Raw genomic sequence first — 22176 nt, 5'->3', positions numbered from 1 at the left:
AAAGAAAAAAAGAAGACACAAATGAACTTATCTACAAAACAGAAACAGACTCACAGACATAATAAATAAACTTATGGTTAGCAAGGGGGAAAGGGGGTGAGAAGAGATAAATTGGGAGTTTGAGATTTACAAATACTAACTACTATATATAAAATAGATAAACAAGTTTCTTCTGTATAGCATAGGAAACTATATTCAGTATCTTGCAGTAACCTATAATGAAAATGAATACATGTATGTATATGTATGACTGAAATATTATGCTGTACATCAGAAATTGATACATTGTAAACTGACTATAAAAAAAGATAAAATCTTAAAAAAAAACCAAACCCAAACCAAACCAAACCAAAAGAACACAATACTTACTTAAAGGGTTTCTAGGAGGACTGGGGACAATGGAAACAGAGTGCCCAGGCTGTAGAAGATCTTAAATAAATAGGGTTATTGTTATGGTGAGTCCTTGGTGTTAAACAACAGTAGCATTGTTGCTTAGGGCTCCCAACGCCATATAATCAAACTGACATTATATTCTTGAGTTCAGGGGACAATTGCTTACTCTGTTGGAGGAGCAGTAAATGTCAAAGGCTGGTAACTGTTGACATCCCCAAGGTGCCAGAGAGCCAGACTCGAGGTTACAGTGTGTCCTGCCTTTGACAGGCCAATGAAGCACGTCTTCGGAATGGCATTTTGTTGGCTATTCCTGAGGTGGCTTAGGTGGCCATCTAAGGTGGCTTAAAAATCCGGAAATAACACACGCAGGGGAAAAACCAGTGCAATAATAACACATTTTCCTTCCTTACTGTTAGCTTCCTTGTTTTTTCTTTCTCTGATTCAGTGAATGCCAACACAAGGATTATTAAATCTCCTGACATTTTCGTTTTCTTCCAAGAATGTATCTTCATGTCTGAGTAATTGTCATCACCTCCCCTGGTGAGGGGGGAAGAATGGGTACATTCTGTGAGTCATGTCCACTGATTTACAGGCCAAAGTTTCCCAGCATTCAGTGGAAGGCCGAGTCGTGTGGCAGAAAAACTAGTAGCTGAGAACTCAGGACACTTGGGTTTGGCCTCCATCATCATTTCTGTCTGAATCTCTGTAAATGGGGCCGATGGTTCTGCTTTAGTTTCCTCGTTTGTAAAGTGCATCAAGCCTGGCCTTGGGTATAAGCGAGCTTCGTTCGCACACGTTCTAAGCGGTGACCCCAAAAGGACCCCGGCTTGAGCGCATAACGGGGCTCCGCCCGGGTTGCGCCCGCGCTGGGCAGGCGGCTGCGGCGGCGCGTGGGGAACCGCGAGCTGCGCGCGCAGCGCCTCCGCCGCCTCCCAAACCCAGCGCCCCCGTTGCCAGGGGGACTGGGGCGACGCGCTTTCCGGCCCCGGCGCGGCGCGGCGCAGCTGTCATGGCGGAGGCCGCCTGGAGCACAGACACCGGAGAGGCCGTGTATCGCTCCCGGGACCCCGTGCGCAACCTCCGCCTCCGGTAGTCGCGTTGCCTCAGAGCTCCGTGCTTTTATGCTCTCAGATAGTTGGAACCTGAACTACAGTTCTCGGTTGTTCAGGGCCCCTACTTCCGTTTGCAATCCTGACCTCTGCCTGGTCTCCCCGCGTCTCCCTCACCACCCGGAACCCTCTTCAACTCACAGCTTCCAGACCCACCCTTTCAGGACCTTTCCTTTCCCACATTCCTCGGAGCCCTGTGTCCCCAGTGTACTTTCTCATCCTTACTCTTCTCCTTAGGACCCCGTGCCCCACTCACCTCCCTCTCTGTTGCCTAGGCCCTCCCCTCTACTGTGTTTTGTTTCCCCCGTTTTTGCTCTGTGTTTATCTCCTGGTTGTGTGTCTTGTAACGGGTATTTTGGGCTTCTCTTTTCCTGGCAGAGGTCACCTGCAAAGAATCACATTAAGCAACTACCTCCATTACCAGCCTGCTGCCCAGCCCGGAAAGGACCTCATAGACTTGGCCACTTTTAGGCCTCCCCCAACCGCCAGTGGGTGTATGGTGGTGATGTGGCCCCTTGGGGATCTGGGGAAGGGCCTAGGGTGAGGTTACCTCTTAAGACAAAGTAGACCCAGGTCTGTAGTCTGAGGAAAGGCATAAAGAGTTTGAGTTTCTTGTCCAAGGTCACATGGCTGGTAAGTGTTGAAGCCAGGATTTGATCCCAGGCAGTTTAAACTACATTATGTTGCATAAAAATTGAATAAGCGTAATTCCTGCCATCAAGATACTGATCTGAATTGTGGTCAAATGTAGTGAAATAGCAAATACCATACTTTAGATATGTTATAAATTTGCCTGTCAACCTAAATACCATTTGTGGCATTTTTTTTTTTCTAAGAAAGAATGCTCCAGGCTTGAAATATACTTACAAACCCTTTTCAAAACAATTTACAAATGGGGGTCTGCTTGGGAAATGTATATATGAACATCATTTTTACTCTTGCAGTTTTCCTTATCTGGGAAGCCAGAAAAGTGAGCAAGAGAGGACATTGTGTTTGTGTTAGGTCACTGCTCTCTCTGCTTTTGTTGTCTGTTCAAAAATATTTCTGAGCAAGAGTGTGAGCTGGTGGGTTGTGAAGCATGTATCTTTGAAAAAGGCATACCCAGCCAGGAGTATATGTATTAGATTTGGTTCTTTAAAAAAAATCTGTTCTTTGCAGGGAGGGTAGAGCCCATGCTTAGCATGTATGAGATCCTGGGTTTGACTCCCAGTACCTCCATTAAAAAAAAAAAAAAAGAAAATGGGCGAAGGATATGAATGTACAATCTGAAAAGAATAAATACTAACTGCAGACAAGATTTAAAATAAAAGTTATTCGACTTTCCTTTTCTTTACTAATGCTTAGTCTCTTAAGGTTACAGTGTTTGATTCTAGATATATGGTTTCAGGAATAGTAAAGATAAAAACACCACAGTTTTTTTTCTATCAAATATTGACAGTTGGGATTGAGGAAGAGCCATTCAGCCTATTTCTAAATTTCAGTGCCTCACACTGAGTTAGAATAAATAATTCCTGGAAGGCATGACTTCCATTTATCCAGATTAGTGATTAAGACTTCTTAGGTCCTAATCTTGGCTTCTACACATATCCACAGCATCTCTAGAGTGAGTCTAGGGTGAGTGCTTAATAAACCAGTGAGTTCCAACAGGTTTTGTGGCAAATGTAAGAGCAGGGACTTTGGTTATAACCAACTACAGAGCAAGAAGTGGTGCTGGTTTGGCTCAAACAATTGACTCTCTGTTGTCTTTGGAGGTGGACACCGCCCAGATGAAGATGAAGAGGAGGAGGCTGTGATTGGGTGGCAAGAGAAGCTCTTTAGCCAGGTGAGCCAGTGCCACTTGTCTGCTCAGTCTACCTCCACCTGGTCCACCTCCCACCTGGCTGGTAGCTGGGAAAGATTCTTGATCCATATCGCCAAACTGATTTCCAGAAGGTTGTAGCAGTTTTATACTTCCCACTGCTGTATTCACGGGGTCAGTGTAACATCATGCCTGCCACTACCCAGTTTTGTGATCCTGGCTAAGGCACTTTCCACCTCTGGGCCACAGAAAGAATTACTGTTTTGCTATGTCAATTCTGTAACAGTAGAGTTGAATTAGACTATCACTCTGGTTCCTTTTAGCTCTAATCTCCTTTGGATCCCCTGTCCTCCATTAGTTTAGACAAATGAGAGTTGGTTGTGAAAACGTGTTGGATTGCATCATCTCTATAGAGCTGATTTGACCAGTTACAGGAAAAAAATTTGACCTATTCTTAGTAGATCTCTGTTTCCTTGTGACCTCAGTTTGAAGTAGATCTGTATCAAAATGAAGCAGCCTGCCAGAGTCCTTTGGATCATCAGTACCGTCAAGAGATTCTGAAGCTGGAGGATTCGGATGGCAGGAAGAACCGACGAATCTTTACTTACACTGACTCTGACAGATTCACCAACTTGGAGGAGGTATTGTTCTTTTCCCAAGTCCCATAGCTCCCTTCACCTTTGCCTTCCCTAGCTTTCTGGCCCCACTGTCTGTTAAGACAGAAGCCTGTTCAGGGGAGATGGAGAGCCTGTCTAGGAGCCACGGTGTGCCGCTGGCAGCCAGGCCAGAGTAGGTGGGCACAGTCCGCAGGTGCTGTGGCTGCAGCTCCCTGCTCCACCTGCTGGAGGGACTGGGGGAGCCAGCAGTGTCTCTATTTTTATTTTATTTTATTTTTAATTTTTCACCACAATTCAGCAGCTGCTTCTCAAAACCCACAAGACTGAAACAGACAAAGATTGTGTTTGTACAAAGCACAGTTGGGCCAAGAAACTCATCTCAGAAAGGGGCTTTTCCCCTCTGTTTAAGGCAAGTTTGAGACTCTGAGTCACGAGAGACCATTTGGCAGGGAGATGGTGGCAGGTCTCCTGCCAAACTCAGCCTTTCGTGTATGGCTGCCTGCCGGAGGTACATGGCATCGTGGTGAGATGCGCTTGCAGTGGGGACTTCCCTGTCAAGCCACTTGCCCAAAAGGGTCCTGGAGATCATTTAAAGTGTCCATAGAAATGTGGCAGTATCTCTAATGCTAGACTTGCAGACTGTAAATTGGGAGAAACAGCCACTGGGCTTTTCCTCCATGCATCGTGAGATCAGACAGGTGGGTGGAGTCTAGAACCATATAGATCAAATTCAACATGGATTCAGCCAAAACTGAGTATATATGAGTTTTAAGAGGAATTCAGTACAACACAGGGAATGGCTTATGTCCTCATTTTGCCTGTGACAACATGCCCTCGGGGACTTCAGTTTTACCTTTTCTTCAGTCACTGCATGATGTATTCTTTTTAGTGAGATTTCAAACTCCTTGAGGGAGAGTAGAGCATGTATTTTCTGATTTTTGTCTGTGACCTTGTAGATTTCTGCAAGGAGCAGGTGTTAGGTGAACGTTTTTGAAAGGTTGATGCTTTTATTAGGAAAGCTGTGGGTTGGTAGATACAAAGTTTGGGTTGTCTGTTTTGGTAAAGAAAATTACAGTGAAGTGTTCATTACCCATGTGCGGATTCTCTACAGAACACTTGTATTACATGTGGCATCTTCCAGCTACCTAGTGAATGTCAACGTCTAGCAGGCAGACTCACCCAACTTTTTGGTGGTATGTGCTTAGAGACTGCAGGCTCATTTTAATATTAGCAAAAATAAATTCATTTCTGAAGGGTAGGATGCTGCTGAAATCTTAGGGCAAACCAAGGCTTGGTTGGACTCTCCTTTGGGTTGTCCCCTCCATTAACATGTGTAACTGTGAGGTGGCTGTGCCTCTTAGGGTCAGGTCTCGGGTGAGGTTTCAGAAGGAGGACTTCCCTCCAGGTGCTTGGTCCCATGTGGCCCTGACCAGATGGCTTACACAGGGCTGCCCTGTTTTCCCAGCACTGTCAGAAAATGACCACCGCAGCCAGTGAGATGCCATCCTTCCTGGTCGAGCGAATGGCAAATGTCAGGCGGCGCCGGCAAGACAGGCGAGGGATGTGAGTACCAGTGTGGATGGCGGCTGGGGGGCCTTTGTGGTCCTTCCAGGCCAGTGTTCTGTCTGCCTGCTGACTCAAGTGTGCCATTCTGCGGAGGCCCCCACCCTGGTGTGCTCCCCTATGTTCCTCCTTCAGGCTCTTCTTGGGGGGCCAGGGGAGTGACCCTTCCTGTGGTGTCTCCCAGGGAGGGTGGCATCCTTAAGTCAGGAATCGTCACCTGGGCGCCCTCAGAAGAGTTTGTGAGGAACAATCATGTCATCAACACCCCTCTTCAGACGATGTACATCATGGCAGACCTGGGGCCCTATGGAAAGTGAGTGCAGCCCCTCGTGGCCCGGCTCAGACCCTCATCCTTCCTCCTTTCCCTACCCGCCACCCCCCGTTGTAGTCATCCCAGGTATGTGGGAGGGAGGGACTGTTTTCTTCTTTTTTCTCTTTGGAAGAAAGTATTTTGCCATGACAGTTCTCACTACAGCCTCTGTCCTCTCTGACGTGGGCTGCATACCTCTTCCTCTTTCCCTGGAGGTGGGACCAGTGACCTTGAACCCTGGTGTGGATTCCCTGGTTTCTAGGCTTGGCTATAAGAAGTATGAACACGTCCTCTGTACTCTGAAGGTGGACAGCAATGGTGTGATCACAGTAAAACCTGACTTCACTGGCCTCAAAGGACCCTACAGGTGAGGAGAGGAGGAAGGGGACAGTGGACACCGGCACTCCTTTCCTTGTCTTCCCTTCTTGCCCCTGGTTGAGGAGAGTCTCAGAAAGCCCTTCGTCTGTTCTAACTCTTAAATTCCCGGCCGGGGGTTCATATTCTCTTCCAGGCCATAGACCCTTAGGACACTGGGCATCCTGTTCTCAGAAAATGTGCAGCTACACTGATTTGAAAGTGATGACTTCAGCAGTGTAGTTCAGTGAAAATAATTCTCTGCGCTGCTGCACGCAGGGACTGACCCAGACGGGGCGCAATGGGCTTGGCCAGGGCTTTTCCTCCGGGCTGACCTCTTCTGTCTTAGAGTAACAGAACCGCAACTCGGCTCATCCCCGGGCTGGGTCTGCAGGGCCCCATCTCCTGTCATCAGAGTTAGCCCTTTTGTGGCTTCGACTTTACAGAATTGAGACAGAGGGGGAGAAGCCGGAGCTGTGGAAGTATACGATTGACAACGTGTCGTCCCTCGCACAGCCTGAGGAGGAGGAGCGGGAGCAGCGTGTGTTCAAGGACGTAAGAGCTGGTTCGTCCCAAGTACCAGAGAGCGGGGAGTGAGGCCACGTCCAAGGCTGAGGTCTGCAGCTGTGAGGTCTCGCTCTTAACGGCCCCTCCTGACTTAGGAATCGCCGCTGACATCTCACATACACGCTTTTGATCCTGTTGTAAGATCATCATAATAATGACCATTTACTTGAGCATTTACCATGCTCCACGCAAGGCCCTTCACATGCTTTAGTTTATTTAGACTGTACCACAGCCCTCTGCGGTGAATACTTTTATTGTTACCATTTTATAAATGAGGAAATGGAGACTGAGAAGCAGCTAAGCGTTCTGCCCAAGGTCACGTAAGCGCGAGAGCCAGGCTGGTCCCAGACCCGCGGACTCCGCACCCTCCGGGCCTCACTGAGACGAAGCTGGCAGCGGCTGGGATGCTCAGGCCTCCGGCTCTTGGTGGCAGTTCCCACTCCTGCTGCTTGTCTCCCTCCCATTTGGAACTGAACCCCGGTCTGGCTGGGGTCACCTCTCAAGTTCTGGTTTGGTTTGTCTCCTCAGCTGTATGGCCGCCACAAGGAGTACCTCAGCAGCCTCGTGGGCACCGACTTTGAGACGGTGAGGAGCCCGGCGTCCTGTAGCCCCAGCCCCGCCGGCGGGTGTGTTCAGCTGGAGTGTTCTGACCATCCCTGAGTGTCGTCTTCTCCTCAAGGCCCCCAAGACATACTCCTCAGTGTAAAAAGGAAGTGAAAATTAGCATGTGGAGTATAATCCTTGTTATGTTTTAAAAACATTGCATGTTGATCTAGAACTGTTAACCTGTAGAAGAAGGTCCCAAAGGGGACACACACTATGGGTGACTTTCTCTGGGGAGTGGGCGGGTTGGAAGATGGCAGATGGCTGTTGTGTGGTGAGAGGGTTAAATTAGGAATGTTTACTTTTTATTCTCTAAACTTAGATACTTTTGAGTTCTTATCAGTGGCAGTGTATTAATTTATTACTTTATAATTAATTTTATAAATATAGGAAGGAAAAATGTCTTCCTTACTCTTCATGTCGCCATTCTTCCTAAGTGCCCCGTAGAGATGGGCTGTCATTTTTGTTTGTCAAATAGTTTGGCTCTTAAAAAACAAAACAGAATAGTGTGAGTTAGTTATTCTGTGGTCCTACTCTGTGTCTTACTGCAAGAGTTCCATTTCTAGATCTGGAAACAAGGATGAAATTACCCAGTGGTCTCCCTCTCTCTCTCTAACAGATGAACTTTCATTATTTTTTACATTGCATTAACATCAGATGTGCGGTGTTAAAAAGCTGGATAAGGTAGATACACAAGTGATGAGAAAAGGAAACTGCCTAGTTCCTGGACCGCAGCCCTTTACGGGGAGCAGGGCTCTCTAGTTCTCACTATACGGCAAAAGGCAGCTGTGGATGCTTCTCTTGGCTCTTCTCGAAAATATTCATACTTTGTTGCCCTCCCCACCATTTAAATTAGGTCCTTTCCCCACTGTGTTACATGTTTTAGAAATGGAGGGAACAGATCTGTGGAGAAGTGGCTGGTAGGGCGGAAGTGTGACAGTCAAACACGTGGGTCTGACGTCCAGCGTCAGGTCTCCCGAGGGTTTGCCCGCGGGCTGGAGGAGGGGTGCCGGTGCCCTCAGACCTCCTGACCTGTTCCCACTTCTCTCTGCCTCAGACTGTCCCCGGTGCTCTGCGGCTTTTTGTAAATGGAGAGGTAGGTAAGTGTCTTACCAGACGGAGATCCCTTGATGCTCAGCTGGGGCGGGATGGAGCTGTGGAGTGAGCCGCCCCACCCCAGTGGACGCCTTGGGTTGACCACAGCACTTGGGAGGCTCAGGTGTGAGTCCTTCCTGGAGACAGAGTTCCTGGCTCTCGAGGAACTTATTTTTCCAAGTGTGTGGGCCCTTCAGGACTGGGTCGGGTGCTAAGGGTGATAGGAAAATAAGCTGAAACCGTTTCCTGTTTTCTTAGTTTCAGCCCAAGGCTATGAGTATGACAATCTCTACGTGCACTTCTTTGTGGAACTGCCAACTACTAGTAAGTAATGTTCCTAAGTCTCTCTTTTTGTACGCATTCTGACAGTTTTCCAGAGGCATTCAGTCAGGCTCCCTTCCCCACTCCTCCACTAAAATTGTCGCTGTTCTTTTCAGGGTCATAGATCACTTCCAAGATATGAATCCTGTGGTGACGTCTGCTTTCACCCTGCTTGTCTCTCAAAAGCATTTGCCACAGCCCACTTTCCTCGCTGGAACCCTCCTCTTGGCTTCTGGCTCCATGCTCCTCCTTTCATTGGTGGCTCAGAGGCCTCCTTGGCTGTTTCCTCATCTTCTGTTGATCTAGAATTATTAGCGTATCCAAGGCCGGGCCTGGCCTTCTATTACTCTCTCTCTCTACAGTCTTTCTAGGTCTTTCTAGATGGCTTCATCCATCCCATGGCTTCAATACTGCTTGTATGTCTCAGACACCCGGATTCTCTGTAGCCTTAGCCTCTCCCCTGAACTCTAGACTCCTGTACAATTACTTCTTTGTCATTTCTGCTTAACATGACCAAGAGAACTCTTAATTCCTCCTCTTGCCTCAAACCCGCCCTCATTGTCTTCCCCCACTTAGCAGAATGGCGTTGTCATCTGCGTAGTAGCTGATGCCAGAAACCTAGGAAGCATCCTTGATTCCTCACTTTCTCTGGCTGCCTGCATCCGGTCACTCTACCTCCAGTTCCTGTCAGTTCTGTCTCCAGAAGATGTCCTGAATCATCTGTCTTCTCGAGCATCCTGGACCAAGCCACCAAGCATCTCTTGCTTAGGCCAAAGCATTTAGTTTCTAACTTACCCTCTTGCTTCCTGTCTTGCTCCCGAGAGGAACAGTTCATTTGCCGCATATATCATTGCCACATTGAGCCTTTAAAAATGCAAACCAGTTGTCTCTCTTGAACTTAAAACCCCAACAGCTTCCCTTCTCACTTAAAGCAAAATCCAAACTCCATTCCCTGAAGGAGCTGGCCCCTGCCTTTCTCTCCCTTACAACATTCTGGTCATGCTTTCTTTCTATTCTTGAATGCCCATCTGTGGCCTTTTCAGAACCATTTCCTTTGTCTGAAACCTTATGTGTCATATCTTTGCATGACTGGTTCTGCTTGAGTTTAGGCCTCAGCCTAAGTGTCCTCTCTGAGTGGTGTTCCCTCCCTACGTGGTCTAAATGAGCATCCAAGTCACTCAGTCACTCCACCCTGTTTTATTTTTAGTTTAGCATTTATTACCACCTAATAGTCTCTTATTGGTTGGTTTGTTGTCTGCACCACCTCTCCTCCACCCCCAACTAGAACGTTAGCATCATGAGAGATAGGAAGCTTTTCTTTCTGGTCACCAAGATGTCCCCAGTGACTGGTCATAGCACATAGCAGACACGCAGTACGTGCTAAATGGAGGATTTGTTGCGAGAATGAATGGATAACGGAACTTTGTCTTTTTCTCAACTCCTTGCTCTCCTCCCAGGTAAACTTACTACGTGTGGTCTTTTGCTTTCAGATTGGTCGAGCCCAGCGTTCCAGCAGCTCTCAGGAATCACACAGACCTGTGCCACCAAGTCCCTGGGAATGGTATGGCAACGGGAGGGGGTGCCTGGGAGGAGCAGGACTCCTGGGATGGCATCTGACGAGCATCAGGCTGACAGCCTGGGGAAGGTTCCACTGTTGGGTCTGGCCCTTCGCTGTGGGCTCTGCAGGGCTGCCTCGTCCAGGGTCCTCTCTACCTTTTTGAAAATGGTCACAGCTTGGATTTGGGTGTCCTTTCACTTCTCAGCCTCTTACTTCCTACCTGGGGTGATAGTTTATCTTTTCCCCTTGTGGGGGTGACCTTGTCATTGGCCACAGGGGAAACAAGTTCCCAGTGAGGGCCTGTCCACCCCATGACACTGAGAATAAAATAATACTCCTCTCTTTTAGGATAAGGTGGCTTACTTCTCCTACCCATTCACATTTGAGGCCTCCTTCCTCCACGAGGATGAATCTGCTGGTGAGTGGCCTGGCAGGTCCCTGGCCGTGGGTCTCCGCAGGCCAGGCTGTCTCCCGGGGAGGCCTCCTGTGACCTGGCTGCTGCTCCTACTCATGCAGGTGCCCTCCCGGAGTGGCCTGTGCTCTACTGTGAGGTCCGCTCACTCGACTTCTGGCAGAGGTATCGCGTGGAAGGCTACGGGGCTGTGGTGCTGCCTGCCACCCCAGGTGACCTCTTGTCCTTGCCCTCCATGTGGCCTATGTGCTCTCGCTCCCAGAAACAAGACTAGCACTTCAGAAGATTTGGCCGCTTCTCGTGAGAAGTAGGGATGATTGGGAATTGGAAGCACTTAACTTGCACAATTCCTTGCTCCTTTGGGGGAGATTCCCCTTCTCCATTAGAGACAGCCGGGTGAAGGGACAGCTACCTGAGAAGTTGAGTAGCTCTGGTCTCCGCTCCCAGCAACTCTTGATTTGACTCCTGGCCTTGAGGGGGGCACTGCATGGGAAGTGGGCTACTGGTGGGTGTGTATTGAGTAGATCGGAAGCCTTTCTGAAGTAACAGCCCTGCCTTCTGTTGTGCGCCAGGCATTGTGCTAAGTGCTTCTCGTTTCATTCTCCCCACCACTTGGTGAGGCGTCGGTGTTGCTATTATTTCCATTTTGCTAGATGAGGAGACGGGTTCAGAGAGGTCGAGAAACTTGTCCTGGTGCACAGGTAATAGCTGGCAGAGCAGAAACTGGAATTCTGATTGATTTCCAAATGGGGACCCTAAACCACCATGATGACCTTCACCAGAGGCCAGGTCGTCACCAGGCCAGATGTTTTACTGGTGGCGAGGCCCGTGTCGTTGCTGGGGAGTCAGCAAGGGGCCACGTGCCCGTCCCCGCCGCGGCCCCATTCTCCTCTTCCCGCACAGGCGCACACACCCTGAGAGTCTCCACGTGGAGGCCCCTGGAGCTCGGCACCGTGGCTGAGCTGAGGAGGTTTTTCATTGGCGGCTCTCTGGAGCTGGAGGACCTTTCCTACGTGCGGATACCAGGAACCTTCAAGGTGACTTTTGTCTCTGGGGAGACTTCATGCTGGGAACTTATGTCCCTGTTTCTTCTGGAAAAGGTGGAACCGGGGTTAAGGCCTCTTGCCCATTGCTTCATTATTGCTTAGTCCCTTCCTTCCTGTGTCTTCAGCTGGAAGTCTTGACCGTATCTTAAACTAGGTACAGACATCCACACGCTGTCCTAGGAGAGCTGTGGAAAACAGTGCACTTAGAGATCTCCCCTGGTCCCTGTCAGAATAGCCAGCGCCTCCTTCCAGCCCATCCTTGAGGCTTCCAGAATCAGAGGGTTGGCAGGCAGCTTACAAGACTGCTGGTACTCAACGGAGGTTGGAATGTGCCCTGATTTACAGTTGGGAGCCCAATGTTAGCCTTGAGGTGATGGAGTCTGGGTGTTGGAATGAAGTTTCCCCAACAGAACTGTTCTCCCCAAGAATGGGAATAAGAATGGGAGTGAGGCCAGCATGGTGCCTGGGGTCTAGAAGCCAACAGAAACCTGACGCTAACTGGATGCCGCAGGGGGAGCGTCTGAGCCGCTTTGGACTCCGCACGGAGACCACGGGCAGTGTCACCTTCCGCCTACACTGTCTGCAGCAGTCCAGGTGAGTGGCCCTGGCCCTCTGCCTTGGGGCTCTTCATCCCAAGGGCTGGAGAGCAGCCGTGGCCATGTGGCGGGCTCCCCTGCAGGGCCTTCATGGAGTCAAGTTCCCTGCGGAAGAGGATGCGGAGTGTGTTGGACCGTCTGGAGGGTTTCAGCCAGCAGAGTTCCATTCACAATGTGCTGGGTAGGCTCCCCCTCCCCCAGCCAGCCACCCAGCATCCACATGGGCCCATTTCCCGCCACCATGGCAGCTGACTCCTGTGTCTGCTTCCCTCACAGAGGCATTCCGTCGAGCCCGGCGCCGCATGCAGGAGGCCCGAGAGAGCCTTCCGCAGGACCTAGTGAGCCCCTCGGGAGCCATGGTCCGCTAGCTCGCTGCAGCCCTGGCCTTCCACATAGAACAACAAGACGACTGGTAGCCAAGGCCATGCCCTCCCGCCTCTTCATCTTTCTGATTAGAGATCACAATGCCCTGCTGAAAGCTGGCATCACTGAGAGAATCCCAGGCCGGCCCCCCCTGCCTCGTCTCCAGCTGCCTCATCTTCAAAGCTGAAGACCCTGTGGCCCTCATGTGGTCCCCTTCTCCATATGTCAGACACTGCAAGTGGGCATCACAAGGCAGGCTTTTTGGTTTGAGGGCAGTTTGGGGGTGGGCCCAGAGTTAATTCTGTCCTCGCCTCAGCCTCCTCCCGGCCTGTCTCACAGCCTCAGTGGCAGAGCTGCAGTGCCTTCCGCTCCACGCCTGCTTTATGAACGGAGGCTCGAGAAGGAAGGCAGGCGAGAGAGATCTCACAGTCCCAGCCCGAGTCCAGCTCCTCTTCCCAGGGTAGCCTCCCCTACTACCGGGAGCTAGCTACATTTGCGATAGAACTTATTTCTGGAGTAAATGAAGGCTGAAGGCAGTGCCCAGCCCTTTCTGCTAGCTGGCTGGTATCTTTTATTGTGTTTTTTTTACATAAAGACTTTTTATACTGACTGATATTCTGTCCCCTGATTTTCTGTTCAGGTCGCTGGCGTGGCTGAGGTATTCTCCTCCTTAATGCCGAGGCCCCCATGCCGCTGCCTTTCCCAGTCCCTGCCTTTTTGTATTCCAGAGTGTTTCTTTTGATTCTCTAAACTCAGCCCCCGGGAGAGGCTCAGAGGCTAGTGCCAACTGTGTCTTGGCAGCACTCCTTTTAAACATCTGGAGCAAAGCATGGGACTGAGGTCATGCCCTCCCCAGCCCAACGCAGAAACCAGCTTCTGCCCTCAGCGATGCTTTATTGGTAGAAGCAGAGTGTGCTGCCCACCTGCAGGCTCCAGGGAAAGACCGTGGGTGGAGTGGCTAGAGGCTGGGACTCTGTGGCCCCCGTCATAGGCAGGGGTCAGGGACAGGCTGGGAAATAGAAGAAAGTGGCTGGAAACCTTCCAGATGACTCTTCTTGCCAGGTCCTGAAGGCCCCTTGTTTGGTTCGCAAGGCCTTGCACCTGGAGCCGATGTGCAACCTAATAGGTAAGAGGCTCCGTTAGGAGGAGGGTTCAGTGCTGCTGGGAGCCCGGCTGTCACTCCCAAAGAACCAGCTCTGAGCGATAGCCAGCAAAAGCATCAGCAGGAAACGGTGGCCCCGGGGGAGAAGGTAGCCTTGTGGTCTTCCCCAGGTTCCCCCGTCTCCAAGGCCAGAGGCTCCGATGGACTCCTGCGGAAGTGGCACAGGTGGGCAGGTAAGGAACTTGCTGGATATCCAGACATGGAGCTGCTTTTAGGGTGTTGGATCCTTCCTGATTGCTCCCCAAAGTCCCAGGGCCCTGGAATTAACTTGTCAGCCCAGAAGCTAGTGTCCATCGGGAAAAAATCTCTAGAGACAAGATCTGTTGTTCTGCTTAGAGGCCTGAGAGGACTCAGCCATCCTGTCCAAGGAAGGATGTGCGGGCCTGACCTAGCACAGGGCTGTTGGAGGGGGGCCTCCCTTTACCTGCACAAGCCTCATGTGCCTCTCCAGGCTGACAGGTTCAGTCTGGGGATGGAGTTACAGTTCACAAAGCCCAGGGGGTAGGTGTTGGCCTTGAAGATGTCCCTTGGAACAATGGTGATACCAGTATTGTCACACACAATTCGAGACAAGGAAATCTGGCGAAGGGCCTGGCGCTGGCGCTTGGTGAAAACACCCCGTTTCTGCCACCAGAACCTACAAGACGGGGGAGAGAGGTGGATGAAGTTCGGGGGGAATGAATAGGAAGGCGCACCCGCTGTGTGCTGGGTACTTTACATGCATGATTTCATTCGCCTGTCCAAAATCCCTGCAGGAGAGGTGTGATTCTCATAGAGGAAGACTCAGGTTCAGTGGTCAAGTAAATTGCCCAGGATTAAATGCACAGTAATATACGTGGCCAGGGCTGGATTTGAACCCAGGTAAATGCCAAATCCAAATAAGGAGTCAGGTCTTAAACCTCAAGCTTATTGGAGGAAAACCAGATTTAGCCCTTTCTGCATGTTTTTGGGATCAACCAGCCTGGAACAGTGAAGCTGAGAAGTCTGTCTCCTGGGTTAAAGGTGCCTGTACCTCAGGCAAGTAGTCTCTCTCCCTCTGACCAAGCTCTCCAGGGAGGAGCCTCCTGGTCTCAGATCTTGGAAGAGATGAACCTAAAAAGAGTACTTTCACTGTTTTTCAAAAAGTTGAAGCATAGTTGATCTACAGTGTTCTGTTAGTTTCTGGTATACAGCTTAGTCATTCAGATATATATATATATATATATATATATAAACTTTGTTTCATTGTTGAGTCTTGGAATTCTAGTGCTTTCTGCCCTGCATCTGGGGCTGGTCCCTTTAGGGTAGGGTCACTTACCTGTCTCCATTTCAGGCTCTTGTAAACTGGTTCTCAAAAAGACAGGCCAGAAGAGGCCCCACTCGGGCCCCTGGCAGAGGAGGCTCGGCGATGGCCCCAATCCAGATGTCAATGTTGTCAGGTGTCCCATACAGACTCAGGAACTTCCGTGCCAGATCCCAGTTATTCAGCACCTGGCTAAGCTGCGCCAGATTCCGGGGCTGGGAGAGTCTGCAGAAGCGCCTCCACGCGTTGTACCCTGTAGGGAGAGGGGACAGAAGCCATTTAGTCTTCCCTCTGCTGGTTCCCATTAGCTTCTCTCCACGATTCCTCCCAAGAGAGCTCTGTGGTCAGGCAGTATTGAGCAGAACAAAATCCCTGCTGGCAGAAGAGGCCTTGAGCTTTTCAAAGACCAAATCACTCCCCTCTAATTTTCAATGTGAGCAGACAACCACGCTTTCTGTCTATCAAATGGAGGTATATACTAACGTAAAATACTGTTGTAACCAGCATTCACAACCACAATGATATTATTATTGGGCTCATGGCATTAATTAGACACAAAGAAGACAGTATCCAGAACATGAAAGACTCTCAGATTTGTAGAATGAATGAATAAATGAAAACATAAGTGAACAAACAAAGAAATGAACAGCATAGATACAATGTATCTGCTCAGAAGAGGACCACATGGTCTTCTTTTTATATAAATGAATCCATTTATATAAAAGGTCCAGAATAGGCAAATACGTAGAGAAAGAAGATTAGTAATTTTCAGGGGCTGGAGTGAGGATGGGAAGTGCCTGTTTTTTTGTTTTTTTTTTTAACATTTTATTGTAGTATGATTCCTGTATAGTAAATTACACATATTTCAGATGTACAGTTTGATGACTTTTGATAGATGTACACACCAATGAAACCACCACCACAATCAAGGTAGCTAACATTTCCATCAGGGGAGTGCCTGTTATGACCAGGTTTCTTTTGTGAGTGATGGAAATGTTCTGATATTAAATATGAGGCACAACTCTAAATACACAAAAACCACTGAATTATATACCTTATATGGGTGAATTTTATGATTTGTTAATTCTCTCTCAATAAGCTGTTAAAAATTTTTTCCCACCTACTCAGAAACTTACAAAGACCAGCCATACTGATTTGTCAGCTATCAGGATCCCACACCAAGACCAAGTCATAATATGACTGGGTGAATCCTCGCTGTGCCCAGGCAGCAGGTGAATCGGGTGGCCCAGAACACGAAGACGAGCGGCCCCCCAGGAGCCAAGTGCGACTCTTAGCCTCGTCCCCGTGTTGCCTCCACAGCCACGTTGCCTGTAAATGGCACCTGCAGCCGCTACATCTTCGCGTCGAGGACATTTTAAAGAAAACGAGAGGGAGCGTGCACGGTCAGCTCTGTGAGCTCGCTCCTGCTCGCACTTGGCTAAGCAAAGCTGACTCGGGGCATGCTAGAGTTTGTCCCCTCCAGCTACCATACAGAGCAACTCAGGGCCATTTCTTCATCCAGTAGCAGAAGACAGACTTTGAGATCCTTCACCCTAGCTGAAGGTTATGTGGAAAGCGTGGAGAGGGTTGGATTGCCTCTGTAAATGGCAGGTAAATCTCACCTGGAAAAGCCACCAGGAAGCAGCCACCAGGCTTTCTTCCTTCCTTCTGGCCTTGATTTATGTCGGCCCCAGAGGGGAGAGGGGAGAGGCGGGAGCGTGGACACGCGGCACCGCACTCAGCCCGTCAGCCCGTCTTCAGAGCCTGCAGCAGAGTGGGGAGCTGCGGTGCCTCCGACTGAGTTTGTAGCAGATGCGGAGCCGGGATATGCAGTTCCCTCACGAATGTTCAGTGGATAAATGTGGTAAACGGAAGAGCCGGGCTCCAAACCCAGGTGTGTTTGGCTTCAAGTTTTCTGTTTATGAGAACTCTTCAATTGCTAGTGTCTGACACCCAGCTCTCACACACTTAAGGGAAAAAAAGAAAGAAGACTCAGAGGGTCATAGAACAGGAGCAGACGGGGGTAAGGTTTGCCATCAGATAGCTAAATCCAGGAACGCAAGTGCTGGAGTCTCTCTGGGTTTTCTCTCCATCTCTGTCTCTGTTTCTCTGTCTCTCCTGAGTGCGTGTACAATCCCACGTACACACACACACACACACACACCTGCTGTAATTGGCTTGTGTTTCTGACACGGAGAGGCGTCTGACACGCAGAGCCCTAACCGTCCACATCTTAGGAGCTCTGCACGGAAGCCAGAGCTTTCCTTCTCAAACAGGCCACCGTGGCCGCCCAGCCCTGCCCCTGGGTCGAGACGAGAGGGTAGGGAAATTTGGCCCATGAGTAGGAGGGGGAGCTATTTAACTGAAAAAGGGGGAAGGAGACCTGGGCACGTGTAAACAGCCACGCAGAGCCTGTTTCCTCCACGATGACGCTCCGACAACCAGGCGGGTCCTAGCTGCCTGGAGGGAGGGTCAGCCCCCCGCCAGAACACAGCTGCCGGGAGACCGGGGAACACGCACAGCTCTGTCACTGCTGAGAGACTGTGGCCCAGCTCACCAGCTTGGTTTTCCAACCAAGTGGGTCAGATAGCTGCCTACACAGGACCGTGAAGACGGTAAATTATTGCAAAAGGCCTGCAGATAAAGATTGCAGTATGTTTCCATATAATTTCTGTTTTATAAATGTTTCCCCAAAACCAGCTTTGGAGGGGGTTAAAGATTAAAACGTTGTGATTCATCCAATCTACAATATTATTAATAGCTAGTATACGAGAATTTTGTTATCTGAGTAAGTCTCAGAGATTCGGATTTCTCCGTTACCTTTCAGCGGCCAGCGTGTGTTACATGGTGACGCACGCTGTTTGTGTTGGTGGAGCTTTTGCATTTCTGTTGTGCTTCCTTTCCTCGACTGGGCATCTTCCATAGAGACCTTTGTCCACCTACGGTAATGGTGGGAGGTTGTGGCTGACCTCCTTGTGCTGCAGTTGGGGCAACTGAAAACTACAGTTGCTTGGTTAAGTAACCAGCATGGAGCAGAGGTGATGTTTGAACTTCAGTCTGTTGAATTCTCAATTATTTGTGTGAATAGTTTTAAAATTATTCCATACAGTAAATGAATTTGCATTACAGATACACTTTATTGTCTCTACTACAGCAAGAAAATCATTTGCTTAACTCTTTTTTTCTTCTAATTTTTAATAACAGTAGCATCGTTAAAATTTTGAGGGTGTGTAAATAAACATGCACACCCATATGTACATAGAAAATGTACATGCACGTAGAAAACAAAAAGAAACCACCTTTTAAGACTGCATTAAATATTGCACTGATGTTTATTGAGTGCCAGGTACTACATTCAGTAATTACTTGGATTATCTTACTTAATTTCTTTAATGACCCTTTGAGGTAGATACTAATATTGTCCTTGTTTTATGGATGAGGACCCTGAGAACTAGAGGGTGAATAACTTGCCCAAGGCCACGCAGGAAGGAGATGGGGGCACGGTGACTCAGAGCTGGTGGTCGGTCTCAAGCCTCCTGCTACTGACAGCTGTTTTTGAGTTTGGGAGAAATGATGGCAGTGCTTATAGTTTAGAAACAGACACTCTGTTCTGACATATAAACTTAAAATGCCGTTGTCTACACAGTCATAGTTTGGGGAAAACAGATGAAAGCGTGCCTCTTCTCAGCATATCTAAACGGTTATGCCGTTTCCCGAGTTGTGTTTCTGGTCCTTGAACCTCCCGTTTGACTGTGTCCATTTTCCCCGGCACCAGCGCCGAAAGAAGATACCATGCTCCCCGGTGTCCTCCCGTCTCTGCTCGTCACGTGAACACAGGTGCTGACTCTTTGATTCACCTCTGTTTCCTGGCCAGGCCTGTGTCCTGTCTGCACAGCTTCTCTGTGTGCCTCCCCAGTCCACTCCTTGTATGCCCGGCAGGTTAGCATTCGGTAAATTCCGATTTAACTCTAAAACCTCTGGAATCTTTAAGAAATGCTGCTGTTCCCTCCTGTCACGAAGTCTCCTTGCCTTGGTGCCAGGCAGCAGAGCAGACCAGGCCTCAAGGAATTCAGAGGAAGTGATTGTTAACTTGTTCTTTGAGTCTCTCTGTGGATGGTCACCTGTGGGGGCGGAGTTGAGTATCAGTCACGTGAAAAAACTTAGTTGTTTGCTGAGTGAAGGAGATCAACTTTCCAAAATCCAAAAATCCAAGTATATGTACATATATATACATATACACATGTATATATGAATAAAAGAACGTATTTTTCCCTAAAAGTTCAGGATAAGGGGCTGTGGCTTACAGGATGTAGTTTGCATGTGTCGGAAAACATGGCAGTAATCATCCGTCCTCAGGACAGCAAGGCAAATGGTCACAGAAAAGGCCTCCGCCAGGTTCCATGTCCACCAGGAGGACCTGTCCGTGCCCAGCTCTCCCTCCTTCCCAGTCTCTCTCTGTCTCTGTCTCTCTGCCTTTAAAATTGTTTCTTCTTTACAAGTAGAAGTTATTGTATTGTGTTCTACATTATGAAGAACTGTATCGAGACACCAAACAGGGAAGGGTGGTGAGAATCACCCATTTGTAAGTGGAGGTGTGGTTCCCGCAGGCTGGACCGCCTTGTCGTGTTTGGTGTCGCCACTGCCATTTTAGAGGGACTTAAATGTGTGCATGAATTTGTTTGCTTCTTCCCAAAACCTGTGACTGAAGCCAACAGCATCCCACTCTTGAGTGCGACCCTCTGCCAGCTCCATCCGTGCATGTCTGCCCGGCGGATACGGTGGGTCATGGCTCCTCGTGTCCCTGCCCCGCGAGCCGGGCTCCTCCTCTCTGTGCACTTAGGGCCCCACACTGCCGTGCTCACTGGCCTCCCTCCGGGTCAGGAGTGGAGGGACCGCCTCCTTGCGACAGGCCTGCCACGGCGTTCACGCTCAGAGCCCAGATGAACGTCCCCCCCATCCCAGCCCAGCCCGGCCTCATGCCCTCCCTGACTCAGTGACCATTCCCGTTTTTCTGAGATTTGCCACAAAGATATCTCTTTCCAGTGCTGTCCATATGCACCCACCCCTGTGATCTCCCAGTTTCCCCTGTAATTCACAGGATGTCATAGGGGTGACACCACCCAGTGTGAGGTAAGGTGCTGTCCTCTGTCCCATCCATACGGCCACATTGCCAGATGGATGCACACAAATCTCATTAGCAAAGGGGTGCCTGTGCAGCCTGTGAAGTCAGGTCCCGCACTGGCTGACATCCGGGGGACTTGTCCTCCATACCGGGGTGGCTGTCTTTTGCATGTCATAAACGTTCTGTGACAAATACGTACGAGCTGCTAAAAACAGTACTTTTAGCTGAAAGCACACCGTCTGCCCCGCCTCGTGCTGGCTGGGCAATTTGGGAAAACCGTGCAACCTCTCTGTGCTTCTCTTGGCTCCTCCGTGAAGCAGCGCTGACCTGGGGGCAGGGTTGTGAGTGAGGACCGTGCCCGCCCCCAGCGCTCAGGCTCGGAGCCCAGCCACACCGCTCCTGCTCATGCAGGAGGCTCGTTCCCACAGAAGCCGTTACAACAGAGGGAGTGATTGTGATGAAAACGGTGACAAGTTACGTGCTTAGCGTGCATGGGGTCCTGGGTTCAATCCCCAGCACCTCCATATAAATAAATAAATAAACCTAATTACCCCCCCCAAAAAAAATCACATAAAAATTAAGTAAAAAAAAATGGCGCGTCAGTGTCAGAGCTGTAGGTCTCCTAGAAGAGCTGTTGTTTGGGCACGGCTTCCCCCCAGTTTCCATCTCTGCCTCCGCCCAGCTCCGCCCGGGATGTTCCAGAACTCCTGCCGCGCAAGTGGACCTGATTCTCTCGTCACCGTGATGAATTACTCACTTCAGTGATTGAAACGTAATGGGATCTTTTGATGGAAATCAGCACAGCCTTTGTGAAGAAGCGCGGGCGGCTGAGAGTAGGTGAAGGGAGAAGGGTGGCGGGGCCGCAGCCGGTGCTGATGGAGAGGGAGGGCCCCCCTCCAGCCCCGCCACCCGCTTCTCCCACGGAGAGTGTCCCGGCACTGCTACCCAGCTTCGAAGGAAGGTGGAACCCCGGGCAGAACTTGCACACGTCTGGGCAACTTCCTGTTCACATCTTCCCTGGGGCGGAAAACTGACTGGAATGCTTCAAATGCTCTGTCTTTCTGTCCCAGCTAGCGTAGGGAAAAAAATGGAGATTTTCTTTAAGTCCAAAAACCTGCGCTTACTTAATCACAGGAGAGGATGACCTCTATAAGAGTTTGGAATGCATGACTTGTTCCCAGTCATCTGTCTCCTCCAGCGGATTCTGTTAGTTCAAACCAGACGTGCACTGTGTATATTACAGGATGGGTTTTGACACTGAGAACGCGGTGTGGATATTTATGTGGAACCCTATGATAAAACACTTGCGTTCACGTGTGCACACAGAGCTGATGCTGCATCTGGACAGGCAGGAAGGAGCACTTTGAAGCTGATGCTGTCTGTTCTTGTAAATCCACAGTGGAATCTGAAAGCACGTGGGAGGTGTAATTAAAATCATAATAACCAACATTTACTCACGCTAAGAGCTTGCATCATCACACTGTCCACAGCCCAGCCTGACGAGGTTGAGCCCGTCACCCCATCACATCCTAGGAGCTCAGGGGCCGCTCTTAAGCACCTCACATTTCTGCCTCTCAAACCCTGATTTCCAAATAACAGGTGAAAGACCCAGTGGAAACATTTGCAAAGGAACCACAGAAGGACCACGGCACCCAGAGAAAAGCTCTCCAACCCGCGAGGAGAGGCTGGGGCCCCCGAGGGCCTGGATCACAGCTGCTCCTCCCGTCCTGGTACCAGGGGCCTCTGGGAGGATGCGTGCGGACCAGAGGGAGCAGGTAAATGTGGTTTGGAACGAGCGACTCAGACACAGGGAATGTGAGGCATTAGGGGAACTGATAACAAAGCGGAGATAGTGCAGGAAATGAGTGTTGCTCACAGTCTTGGCCTCTGGAAGGATCATTGCGC

The 22176-nt window shown here is 49.8% G+C and overlaps 2 protein-coding genes across 3 annotated transcripts in view; both read left to right on the top strand.

Annotated features, from left to right (window-relative positions):
* The first annotated feature begins 1388 nt into the window (after positions 1 to 1388).
* On the top strand, positions 1389 to 18277 carry LOC140695943 (tectonic-like complex member MKS1). 2 transcript variants are annotated; one of them, XM_072959057.1, is made up of 20 exons: positions 1389 to 1482; positions 1881 to 1990; positions 3254 to 3324; positions 3786 to 3941; positions 5383 to 5480; positions 5665 to 5793; positions 6053 to 6157; positions 6591 to 6699; positions 7240 to 7296; positions 8372 to 8414; positions 8668 to 8733; positions 10221 to 10291; positions 10637 to 10706; positions 10805 to 10912; positions 11604 to 11737; positions 12258 to 12340; positions 12426 to 12523; positions 12619 to 13831; positions 13978 to 14040; positions 16278 to 18277. In XM_072959057.1, the coding sequence occupies exons 1-18, from the start codon at positions 1403 to 1405 to the stop codon at positions 12708 to 12710; spliced, it is 1680 nt and encodes a 559-aa protein (XP_072815158.1). In that variant the 5' UTR covers positions 1389 to 1402; the 3' UTR covers positions 12711 to 13831; positions 13978 to 14040; positions 16278 to 18277. The 2 variants fall into 2 exon arrangements, with proteins under 2 accessions (XP_072815158.1, XP_072815157.1); XM_072959056.1 differs by lacking the exons at positions 1389 to 1482; positions 1881 to 1990; positions 3254 to 3324; positions 3786 to 3941 and having other exon boundaries at positions 5393 to 5480; positions 5756 to 5793.
* The window catches only part of LOC140696223 (unconventional myosin-XVI-like), a 211129-nt gene continuing 205065 nt past the window's right edge, over positions 16113 to 22176 (top strand). The window contains 3 exon segments of the mRNA XM_072960641.1: positions 16113 to 16129; positions 16983 to 17043; positions 21871 to 22046. Of these exon segments, the coding sequence (XP_072816742.1) occupies positions 16113 to 16129; positions 16983 to 17043; positions 21871 to 22046 (254 nt within the window).

This window comes from Vicugna pacos, chromosome 4 (assembly GCF_048564905.1).
Source record: "Vicugna pacos chromosome 4, VicPac4, whole genome shotgun sequence".
NCBI lineage: Eukaryota > Metazoa > Chordata > Mammalia > Artiodactyla > Camelidae > Vicugna > Vicugna pacos.
This window is presented reverse-complemented; position numbering and strand designations above follow the sequence as displayed.